An 11,670-nucleotide genomic window follows, 5' to 3' on the forward strand; every position below is an offset into this window, starting at 1 on the left:
CAGCTCCTATAAGTAACATTATAAACATTACATGAACAATGTTTTTTTTATTTCTCCTAAATTTCATTTCAAATGATTGATAGTTCTAGATTTATTGCTATTTTGGACATGGAAAAAAGCAAAGGAAGAGAAAGAAATTGAGATCCCTAAACGGCTTCCCATAAAGCAACCTAATTATATAATCTCCATTTCGTGTCGTCGCGAAAGAAAATTCGCCGAACAGGGATGAAGATGCTTGCATATTTTAAATTATTCCTTTTAATATTCACTTGATGTGGTATATCTGTCACAAATATGAATACGCCACGCCATCAATTGATGGTCTGGCTTGCCACATATAAGTCTTTGGGGAAAAGGAATTAGGTTGTAACGATCGGATTATTAAAAAATATCATAGGTAGACTTAATAAAAGAAAAAAATGGCCAACGTTGAATTAATATAACCAATTTTTCCAAACACATATTGATCATTAAAGTATACGTTATTTTTGTCATGAGGGATTTATTAAATGTACATATTAATATTAGGTGTTCTCATAACTTGTTAACTTTCAAAAGTGAATTTTTCTTACATTTCAAAATGGAAAATAAAAAAAAAAGAATATCATCAATTAATTATGTGAGTATCTGCAACATCAATATACATATCCTTCGGCACGTGATGAAGATATTTGTCTAAACAGTTAAATTTTTTCAAAGATGTACAAAATAAATGGGTAAAGATCAAGTAAAAAAGAATACGAAATATGTGTGAATAATGACAATGCAACAAAAAGAAGACTAACTTGTTACCCCCAATCAACTTTTTTTTGATAAACAAATTAATTCATTGATAAATAGTCATACGATATCTACATTAAGATTTTAATCTAACAAATACATAGCAATCGAATCAAATAAAAACTTCTTTTCATCATAGCTACGATCGTAGTATATCAAAACATTCTGTATACCCTCTTTAATATCGCTGTGATTTACAGCCTTCATTGACGAGGGGGTCTATAGATCTGTTGTAGCTGTTACAAATATGATATCCGTCTGATTCGTCTGATTGTAGTCGAAAGATTAACATCCTCTTCGATCCCGCATAAGTCTTTACCAAATAAACAACCTGAACTAAACTAAACTCACAAAACTTAACTAAAAGCAAACCCACCATGGGGGTACTTACTACACCGAAACAATCAAACCCACCATAGGGGTACTTACTACACTGAAACTATGTAGTTTTATTGATATCTAACGCAAAAACACAACAGAATGAAAGAGAAGAGGGGAAAATAACCAAATTTCCGAATAAAATTGGCTATTTCCATCCTAAAAAACCCTAACTTTTGAAAACCCTAAAAAGAGAGAGAAAAGAGGGAGAGAGGGGAGAAGCAGCCACACAAGGTAATTGATATACTCTGTAATATTTTACCAAAATATTTGTATTGCTTATTTAGAGATATAGATTTTTTTTTACCCCCAATTAACTAAAACTGATAAACTGAAGTCTTCTCCATAAATTATCTGATGGCTAGACTGAACCTCAGGAGGTTCAGTCAGAACCGGCTTAAATGTAACCTGACCCTTGAAATATTCATCTTGAAAATTCTTGCCAAGCTTACCAACTTGAATATGTGCTTCAAGAATAAGCGAGTGATTCACCGGCACTGCAACAACAGATTTTGACAATGGTAATTTCTCTGCATTATTTACCTCCGCACAGTTTTCATACAACTTACTTTGAAAATATTTCTTCTCGTAGTAAGTGTGATATCTATAGCCACTATAACGACCAAAGATGTTCCCACGAATCATACGAGAACAACCATCGTTGGAATTTAAAACAATAGTAACTCCAGCTTGGGCTGCCATCGAAAATATAGTATAATGAACCGCTGCAAAACCGTATTTGCCACGAACTATTGAACATATACGTTGGTCGTACCAATTAGCAACTTGAAATTCATACCATGACACGTAACCATTGCTGATTTCAAAGCCTTGACTATTTGTTAGGAGAATATCTAAACATAAATTTCCACCCACATAACAACTACAAGGCTCCTGTAATGGCAAGGTATTTTTAGAGTAACTCACCTCAACATATTCTTCCCCTTCTTTGCAAAAGATATTATACGTCTCAAATGTATCAGTACACTCGACTTCTCCACAGAGTTTCCAACATTTTTCCCGAGGAGGAGTAATAGAAACTGAGAAAATCTCCACAAGACTGTGGTTGTATGGAAAGAACAAAGGTATAGGATCACGTACCATCCTGAAAAACAAATAGTTAGTTCCACAATAACATTGCATCTCCGACATTTATCATACTCTATTACACAGCATACTCCATTACTCCATTATGCAGCATACTCCATGTGTTAAATTAAATTAATATTTTTTGTATCATACTCCATTCATATTTAAATACAACACATGGAAAACACGGAGTTTGAGACATTTGGTTAAGAAAATGTATGTCATTAATTATTCGGTGGGACCATAGAGTTCCAAGGTAAATGGTTAGCCAACCAAATTCAGATATTTTCGTGATATTCCAATATTCTTAATTTCTTATTGCATTTAATAAGATTACAATTATCTAAGAGTTTCAAACATGCAATCAAAGAATTAACCAGCTACCCATCGAGGTACCCATGCAAATTTACGCCGGAAATTAATCCACTCGCCGAATGCGGCGTGAACTCCTCGTATTAGAACCAAAAAAAAAAATCTATTTGCAACTTTCAAGGTAAGTTTCGGCTTTCAATCACTACTTACATACTACCTAGTAAGTATACATGTTTGAAAAATAATAATCCTCTTCATGTTTACTTCAGGCTCTAGCAATAACAAACACATGATGTTGTGCCTTGATCTTTTAATTAGGATGAACTATTACAATTTTTTTACTGCTTCCAATAGTACTAATATCTTAGATGAAAAATAAAGCTAAATATTAAACTAAATCCTATCATATTCAAACTCTAAATTTACCTCAATAACCCGTATGTCTACCGTATTTGACTATATTAGACCCCATAGTAAACATGAAATTGATTACAATTTGAATAAAACATGTTCCCTAACAACGTTGGTCTTGCTTGCTTTTTGTTTTTAATTATTTACTGTTCATGCAGCTATCTCAAACTGTTCAGTAAATGTGAGCAGACGAAATTGGTAAGAAAACAGTAATTTGTTGCTTGTTCGTGAATCCCGTAATGGCTACCAAATTTCTCCCATTTCCTTACCAGGTTCTAGAAATGGCCAAGTAAACCAGCATAGCATATTCAGCAAGCTATAACAAACTATGAATAAGTAGGTAGACAGCGTAGGTACATTCTATTTTTTCTACTCCAAACTGGAAAATATATGGACCACTTGCAAGCGATTGGATAAGAATCCTTAAAGAGAAAGGAAGAGGATTCATAGGAAAGGAGAGTTATAGATTCATTTGGATATTGATTTGGAGATCGATGAGAAAGGAAATGGGAGGATATTAAAATCTGACACCAAGTCATTCCCTATTTACCCTTCTTCCTTCCATTCCCTCTACTGTTATTCAAACACCCTTAAGGCTTAAGCGAATAGGATACACTATACATCAGAATCAACTCAAGAACCTGATACAATACAGCGCAAGGGTGAACTGGAATATGACGGCAGCAAGTGAATTAGCTCATCAACTTCATTTACTTCTGTACAGATTTTATTTCGTATTTTAGATCTACTCATTTGTAGATGCCGTATGGGGTTTGATGAATGAAATTTTAACTTCCACCATTACAAACAAACAAAAAAAAATAAAAATTCATACACCCTATCTCCCTTTTATGTTTACTTTCCTACTTTTGGGTGACACAAGAAGGTAATTCAATTCCCCCACAAGGCCACAACCGTTTACATTCTTGACCACCATAATTCCACCGCACATTATTAGAAGAGAGGGAAGAAAAAAACTCGGAAGTTTCTAACCCACCATAAAATCACCGACTTTCCATCCATAAATCTGACATCGATTCTAACACACCCTAAGTCATTCAACCTCCCACTGAATCAGAAGAGAGGGAAGAAAAAAACTTGGAAGTCAAATAATAGGGGAAAAGATAGTGCTTCAATGATAATGGCCTTAGAGATGATTGCAATCAACAACCAAACTCCAGATTCCATGTTTTGGTGGTTACATACAACCATCAAAAGATCATTGCCGAACCCTGAAAAGGAAAGAAGGACAATAGTATTTACAAATAAGCAGTATCCATGGTTGTGACTTGTGAATGAGGGGGGGAAGGTTAGAAGAGATACTGCACAGTATTAGGTTGGTGTTTGATAAAGTAGAAGGCTTTAAAATTCTTTTTCAAACCATACATAAAAAGGATAATATAGCTTGGTTGCATGTATTATGTATATGAAAGAGGAACATTTTTTTTTTTTGGAAGATAAGAAGATTTTTTTGGTTTTTTTGAAAGATAAGAAAAATTACCCGAAAGAAAATCGTAGATTTCAAATTCTACTACCAAAGAAAGTCGGGTGCCCATCTAAGTAGATGAGCATATGAAAGAGGAACATTAAGAAAGCATATAAAACAAAACATAAATTAATTCATTCATTTCAGAGAATACAACATAGTAGTTCAAAAGATCAAGTTTACAAGGCAAATGAAGCATGGTAAGAGGCACCTACCCCTTAGTGCTCATATCTATAGGGCTCACTGAGCTAGGGTCATATATATCAGGAAAGACCTGTAAACAGAAAACACCATATGAAAAACTAAGAAGATAAACTATATGGCAATGGAGAAAGCAAAAGACAAATGCACCAACCTCTAGATGTGATTCTCTACTTGAAATTTTTGAAAACGTTGAATGACCTTCACTTTCTGCAGCAGATGCTCCTTCAACAAAAAGCTTAGGGTCAATCCGAACAAAATATTCTTTGGTAATGAAAGAATATGCATGCTTCCAGTCCACCCTCACTATGATGCACCAATTTTGTTCCTTAATTTCCTTTCGAGTTGGCACACAGATGTCTGTGACGTCGAAATCCAAAACGTGACCACTCCCTATCTTTTCGCCGTCAACCTCTAAGTCTACTTCAATTCTAAGCTTCCGAGAATAAGCTGGAACAGCCAACCAACAGATCCAGAACAGGTCAGTAGAAGTCAAATTTGCAGAATCATAACAACTCTCATCAAATATCACTCGCGAAATACACCTCTTATCCTGTGTCTTACAAGTAGACAAAATTTTGCCGGTCACAACAGCCTGACACAGGTCTTCACTCTTCAAAGGCTTATCACAATCTTCTTTTTTATAACTTCTTCTACTACCATTACAGTCAACAACTTCAACATCCACATGAGCATAGACTGCGTATGGGAAAATTCTGTAATGCACTGAAACAAGTCCACACATGGGGGTTTCTATCCTCCAACAACCTTCGTTTACATCGTAAACATCCATAAAGGCGAAATCAAAGTCTTTGGTACTATCCACAACTACAATATCTCTACGCTTATCTTTTAGATAAATTATCAAAGAGAATCTATGCATCCAATAAGACCAATAAGGCGGGTTAAATATAGATTCTCTGAGGAGTACTGAATTATTGTCCGATAAATAAACAATCGCTGGATCACTAGGATCACAATCAAACAGAATGTACTCATCAGAATTATCATCAATAAATTTGATGTGACCATAAAGTTCAATACACGCACACCCGTTTTCATCCTGAAGATTATTGAATACATCATTTGTTACGGTAAATGAAGATAACTCAAACACAGGAGTTGCTTTAACATCTTTTCCCATAGGTTATATGAAGGAGTCCTTCCTTAGAAACGCGTAGAGATCGCAACAATAGAGGCTAGGATTAGGATCTTGCTCACCTCTTTCAACAAATTCTTTTATCGGCTGGCTCCTGTATTTCCCCTAACCAGAATTCAGCCTGCAATTCAAGCACCAAAAATTACATTGGTGACACAAGGTTAAACCAATAAACACAAATACAGAGTATATAAGATGAAAAATATTCGAAATAACTAATGCGCATATGACTAGATGAATATATAGTTCTGTACTGTTTTGGCCCTTTTAGACTTGGGCTAATGGATTTTGGATGGTTGTTGTAGGTTTGGGAAGCAAGTTGACTTTGGTTGACCTTGTGGGTAAGGTTTCAATCTTTCTGTTCTATTGCTGATGTTGTTTGGATTTTAATTGAACTCCTGTGTGTTTAGTTGTGTCTTAAGTTGACTTGTGGGGCTTTTGTTGAGGGGCTTGAGTCTTGACTGCATAGCAGAGGGGTGTGGTTAGCAGGATTTGTTGCCAAGCTAGTCTGTAGTATGTGTACCGGACTGGTGCTGGGCTGCTTTTCTATTGCAGCTGCCCTAATTTGTGTTTGCAGGAACTGCTGTTAGGCTGCAGTAGTGCAGTGATGCTGGTCTGGTTTTGTTTGCAGGGACTGCAGTGCTGTGATTTTGTTGTTGTTGTGTAGTGGCTTCGTGGCTGCCTTGGGTCTGGTGGTCAGTATACTGCTGGACTGCTAGTAGGTCAGGCAGTGGCAGTTGCTGGCATTGTCAGGCTGGTGGACATGCTGGTTGGGTGAGTTTTGTAGTGCAGCTAAGAACGCAGAGATTTAACGTGGTTCACTAACAATGTGTTAGCTACGTCCACAGGCAGAGGGAAGGAAAGTTTTATTGATCTTGAGGAATACAGATTACAGAATACGGCTAGGTTATGACCTAAAGAGTTTATATAGTACTCTCTAGACAGATGCGGAAAAGCCCAGAAAATAGGCCCAAAAACAGATAACCCGTGTCGAAGATAACAGATACGGCGAGATCCCCGTGCTGGGGCGTTGCATTAAGGGGCTTGACCGATTCAAGGCATTATCTAACAGCAGCTGTGCAGGTGACTTTGGCAGTTAGCAGGAGAGATTTGCTGATGACCTGCAGTTTTTGGTTGATGGGGCTGCTGTTTGGGTCCTGAGGCTGTTGTAAAGGTGCTGCTTTGGTCTTTTAGTTTTGTAGCTTGTTTTGGTAGTTTGGTAGTAGGTTGTTGGGTTTTGTGGGAGGAGTAATCCCCATCCTTATACAAACATTTTTTGATTCTTGTTAATATAATGCTTATTTACCAAAAACAACTTTAAACAATTAGAAGATAGCATCCACAACTGAAACGCATCAACATCCAATTTCGCTTTAAAGGGTAAAGCCCCGATATGTTTCATCTTCACGACCATAAGATCATTATCAGTCCCGTCCCTGAGGCAGGGCAGGAGGGGCACCCGCCCTGGGCCCAAAGAGAGCTGGAGCATGATCGTCAGAAAAATTGAATCATATAAAAAAGGATTAATCGAATTTCAAGTAGAATTTCTCATGAAAAACACCAAAACAACCCCAAACATGATATATTCAAAAATTCGAAACCCATAATATATAATAATCGAATCACATCAAACAAGTATAATACTACAACACCATAACAGAGCTAAAAAAAACCTAACAAATAAAATCAATTTAGAAAATTACATCTTTGAATCAATAAAAAAATACAAATAAAATCAACATAAAAATCGATACAATATACTTGTAGTTAATTACCAAGAACAGCAGAAGCAGAGAAGAAGAGGTGGTTGGAACAGGCGCCTCTGACTACAGATCAACTATAAATACAACTACGATGATGCTTTTGTCGGAAGATTTTGGGAGGGTGAGGAGGAGGAAATAGATGCAGAACACGGAATTGGAGTATTAATACTGAGGTTTTCTAAAGGGTTTGGTGTTTTGTTTTTTTAGGAGACTAGTTGTTGGCCCGCGCGCTATCGCGCACGGTCCCCCAAGATAGTAAAATATAATTAGTGAAATTAATAGCTTAATTATTTTAGCTAAAGTATCTCACTTGTAGTTGGTTAATGTAATTCAAATTTTTATTTGAAAAGGAAGTAATACATGTATCAGCTATAATAAATGCTTATGTAATACATTTGTTTGATGTTTGCTAAAAAAATAGGACGTAGTAGAATACAAATACTTTATTAAAAAGGCTACATATTCTTCTTTTTAACACATTATTACAAAACATTATACTCCAAATCATATAATGTTTAGCTATAATTACAATAATAGAATTTACAAGAGAATTTGTCATTCTGACACTCCTTTACAAAGAGTTTGATAACCATTACTTGTGACAAGCCAACTTGGCCTAACCTAAAAGGCTAAAATGACTTATTTGAAACCTGCATATCTAGATAACTTGATAAGTATCAACTCAAGAGACAACAATAACATATATAAATAAATACATCTGAATAACTTCCACAATATTCTGGTAATGGTGCACTTAAACATCTGGGGCATAATATTTGCACAGTCGGATCCCCATATGCCATACCACGTGCCCATATGTGTTGTTGTAAATTGGTCGAAGAACCATTGACCTCTTTCTTAATTTGTCCATTTCCATTATCTTTCTGTAGAAAAGAATTATACAAATCAGTTTATTTGGAGCATATAGATGTGCATATAGATAAATACTGAAATTATCAACTTAATAATTCAATTTTTCATAATGTGAATATAGATAAATACTGAAATTATCAACTTAATAATTTCTTCTGATATTAATCAAGTTAATTTCTTATTTTTACACACCTAAAAGCAAGGACGAATAAAAAATATCAACAAGAGTTAATCACTTAAACCTATAAACTATATTGTTGCGAAGAAGTGAAGGTCTCTCATTCTAAACTCAAAATGCATTCTTCCTAACTAAAAACAGAACAATACTTCAAGTACAAGAAAGATCACACCTGTAGAAGGTTCTTACATATAATCATATTGTTATTCATGTACATACATAGTACAAATTTCTTACACATAACTACATGCAGCATAAGCAATCCAGATTCCAGATGCGGCTGTCATGCCCACCCCACTTCTGCATGCCGCTGCTTGTTTCCTCCACCTGTATAACAGTCATGACTGTTTTCTATTGCGAATGTTTTTGCATAATTAAGAATTTAAGATGCATGAAGTTTTGTTCAAAAGTAAGCAGCCTCAACTCTTTTATGAAGTATATTATCAGAATACTCTAAATGGCATAGTACTAAGAGCAAACCAAACTACAAAAATAAACCAGGACAAAGTAACTCAAATCTCTATCCTCATCTCTTTATTACAATTTGTTTTGTAAAGGATGAAGAGTATAATGATTGTCTGTAATATGTTTCCATCTATCATGCCCCCCTATAAGCCTTGTCATTGATGGATCCATATTTCAGAAAATGGGATCTGTACAAATGGAAAGGAATATATATATATATATATATATATATATATATATATATATATATATATATATATATATTAAATAATATTCAGTACCATTACTCCAAAATTTTGCTACATAGCCAATAATGTATCCAAGAGGTAGCTCAAAAGCATAATAGCAGACCAAATTTATATTTGCCAAAGTTGCTTGTCACCCCCCTCCAATGGCAACTCCTACAAATATCATAAAAAACTAATTATTTAACCATGAAGTACTAAAGTACAGGGTGTTCAAGAGTCTATCTATCAGTTGCACGTCGATAGAAAGGAAAAAAAAGGCAAAAACATAGCAGGAATTGCAGAAAATGACAGGCTGAACATTGTTAAGAACCATTGTCACACCAAGAAGCCAGGATAAGTTAGCAGTTGCTTGTTGCAATTCCTTGCCGTTAGTGTAAATAACGGCAAATAGTCTCTAGCAACGAGGATAAGGGCCATGCACAAAAGGCCGATGAGGAGAGAGTGGAACACTACAACGTACACGCTATATCTAGTCGCCCTTAGACGCTGGAATCCGAGCTCATTTGATAGGCAAACACCAATGGTAACAAAAACCCTTCAATTGATAGTTTAATTTACCAAAGTTACTTATAGCTTCTATGTATATGCTCAATACAGAAATTTCCAACTCCAGAAACAAATGAACTGAAGAGATCAGTGCCTACTACCTAACATAGTAAGAATTTCAATGAAGAAGCCTTTACCTTACAGCAGCTGCAAGTGTCCTCCATATCTTTCAATAATACAGGCCTAGCATGTTAAAATTTACAAGGCAATAGTTAGCATATGTCACAATCACAACAGAGATAAAAGCCAATGTCACCAATACATGGGAGCATAATATAGAACAAATGGTTGAAATTTGAAATACAGGTCTTAGGTACCAATGCCATCATCGACACCACCAACATACGTGACAAGCTAAATAAGCTAACTGCTAACATCAGCTATTTAGAGAAATTGAACATGGATAAACAAGATCAGTAATGCTTTTATCATCAAACCCTGGGACTGCAAGTAAAAGCCAAAAGAAAGAACCTTCCAAGATGGAACCAAACCCAGGACAATCCCCTAGTTCCCTTCTTATTTTTAAGGCATTAATTCAGAGGGAGAACATTAGATTTTTCAAAATTTTGTATTGAAGAACTATCACCCACGACAGTTTTTCTGTCACACTATCTTTAGAGAAAGCATGTCAGCAGTTAATCTTACAAATTATAGTTACAAACTTTCATATAAAGATAGTTCGTCCCTTTCTTCCAAATCTTATGACCAAAAATCCATACAAGATTTATTTTAATAAAAAGATGTCTGAACCAGATAAAAAAAATAGTAAGAAAGTTTCTCCGATCCTTTATGCGAAGATGGTTGAAAAGAACTTCAGAAAACAAACAGAAGTCATGAAGTACGTTTCAAAGAGAAAATTTCTTAACAATTATTTTTCAGGATTTTCTAATATGGAACATTCAACGCTTGCACTCATAAGTATCAGAATATAATGTTTGTTCTAACATTCAACTCTTGTTTTATAACAAACCCTATCATATATAAAGTATGACATAATTAGTCCTTATATTACCACACCCTTAAAGGCTATTATTCTGATGCAACATTATATTTTTTTTGCCTGTTATGAATTTATACTTGAATGATCAATATGTGAAGAGATTAAAGAAAGAAGCAAAACTACAAGATGACTCTTATGATAAGCATCGTTTAAGTGTCGGCAACAAGAAAGTCAGCTAGATTATCCTTGGCAATAACGTTATAAAGCACGAACTTCATGTTCTTGAGGAGATCAACTAAATAATCATTGATGTCAGATTGTACTATGGGAATCTTCAAATACATCTAGACAGATTGTTACCTTCAACTTCCTCCATATGCATAGCACATGGACTACAAAAGTCAGCTTTGCCTTTGACATGAGATTAGTCAACTTCCCTCCATACATATATATCATTAATCTCTGAAAACAACTCTGAAGGTAGGCTCTTAATTACACCCAGATTAAGATTATCTAATGTTGGTAGAGAGTTTCATGGCACGACGGATTTGAAACCATTGATGAGGGTCCAGCATGATCAAGATAAGACTGACCTGCATCAAAATCAACATGAAATGAAATACAATGTCAAAGGTTGAACATTTCTTCAAATGTAGTGGTTCCTAATTACAAAGTTAAAGATAATAATCTATTTCATCTTTAAGCAAGTAAAACTGAAATAATGACAACATAAGAATCTGAAAACAAATAACTACTTTTTGTTATCTCCTAAAGTAAAGATTAAGATTTTTTTTTTAAAAAAAAACCCACCCTAAGCCCATTTTTTAAATAATATACATAG

At 35.0% G+C, this 11,670-nt stretch overlaps 1 protein-coding gene across 1 annotated transcript; it reads right to left on the reverse strand.

Annotated features, from left to right (window-relative positions):
- Positions 1-785: 785 nt before the first annotated feature.
- On the reverse strand, positions 786-7,750 carry LOC110796573 (uncharacterized). The gene is made up of 4 exons (XM_022001634.2): positions 7,592-7,750; positions 4,812-5,937; positions 4,672-4,730; positions 786-2,263 (listed from the first exon to the last, which is right to left on the reverse strand). The coding sequence occupies exons 2-4, from the start codon at positions 5,799-5,801 to the stop codon at positions 1,462-1,464; spliced, it is 1,851 nt and encodes a 616-aa protein (XP_021857326.1). The 5' UTR covers positions 5,802-5,937; positions 7,592-7,750; the 3' UTR covers positions 786-1,461.
- Between the last annotated feature and the right edge of the window lie 3,920 nt (positions 7,751-11,670).

The sequence above is a fragment of the Spinacia oleracea genome, chromosome 6, assembly GCF_020520425.1.
Source record: "Spinacia oleracea cultivar Varoflay chromosome 6, BTI_SOV_V1, whole genome shotgun sequence".
NCBI classification, from domain to species: domain Eukaryota; kingdom Viridiplantae; phylum Streptophyta; class Magnoliopsida; order Caryophyllales; family Amaranthaceae; genus Spinacia; species Spinacia oleracea.

Coding starts and splice junctions, on each gene's coding strand:
- LOC110796573 (XM_022001634.2), bottom strand. CDS start 5,801: ATGGGAAAAGATGTTAAAGCAACTCCTGTGTTTGAGTTATCTTCATTT. Junction 4,731..4,811: donor GTAGAGAATCACATCTAGAG/GTTGGTGCATTT, acceptor TTCTGTTTACAG/GTCTTTCCTGATATATATGA. Junction 2,264..4,671: donor ATAGATATGAGCACTAAGGG/GTAGGTGCCTCT, acceptor TTTGTTTTTCAG/GATGGTACGTGATCCTATAC.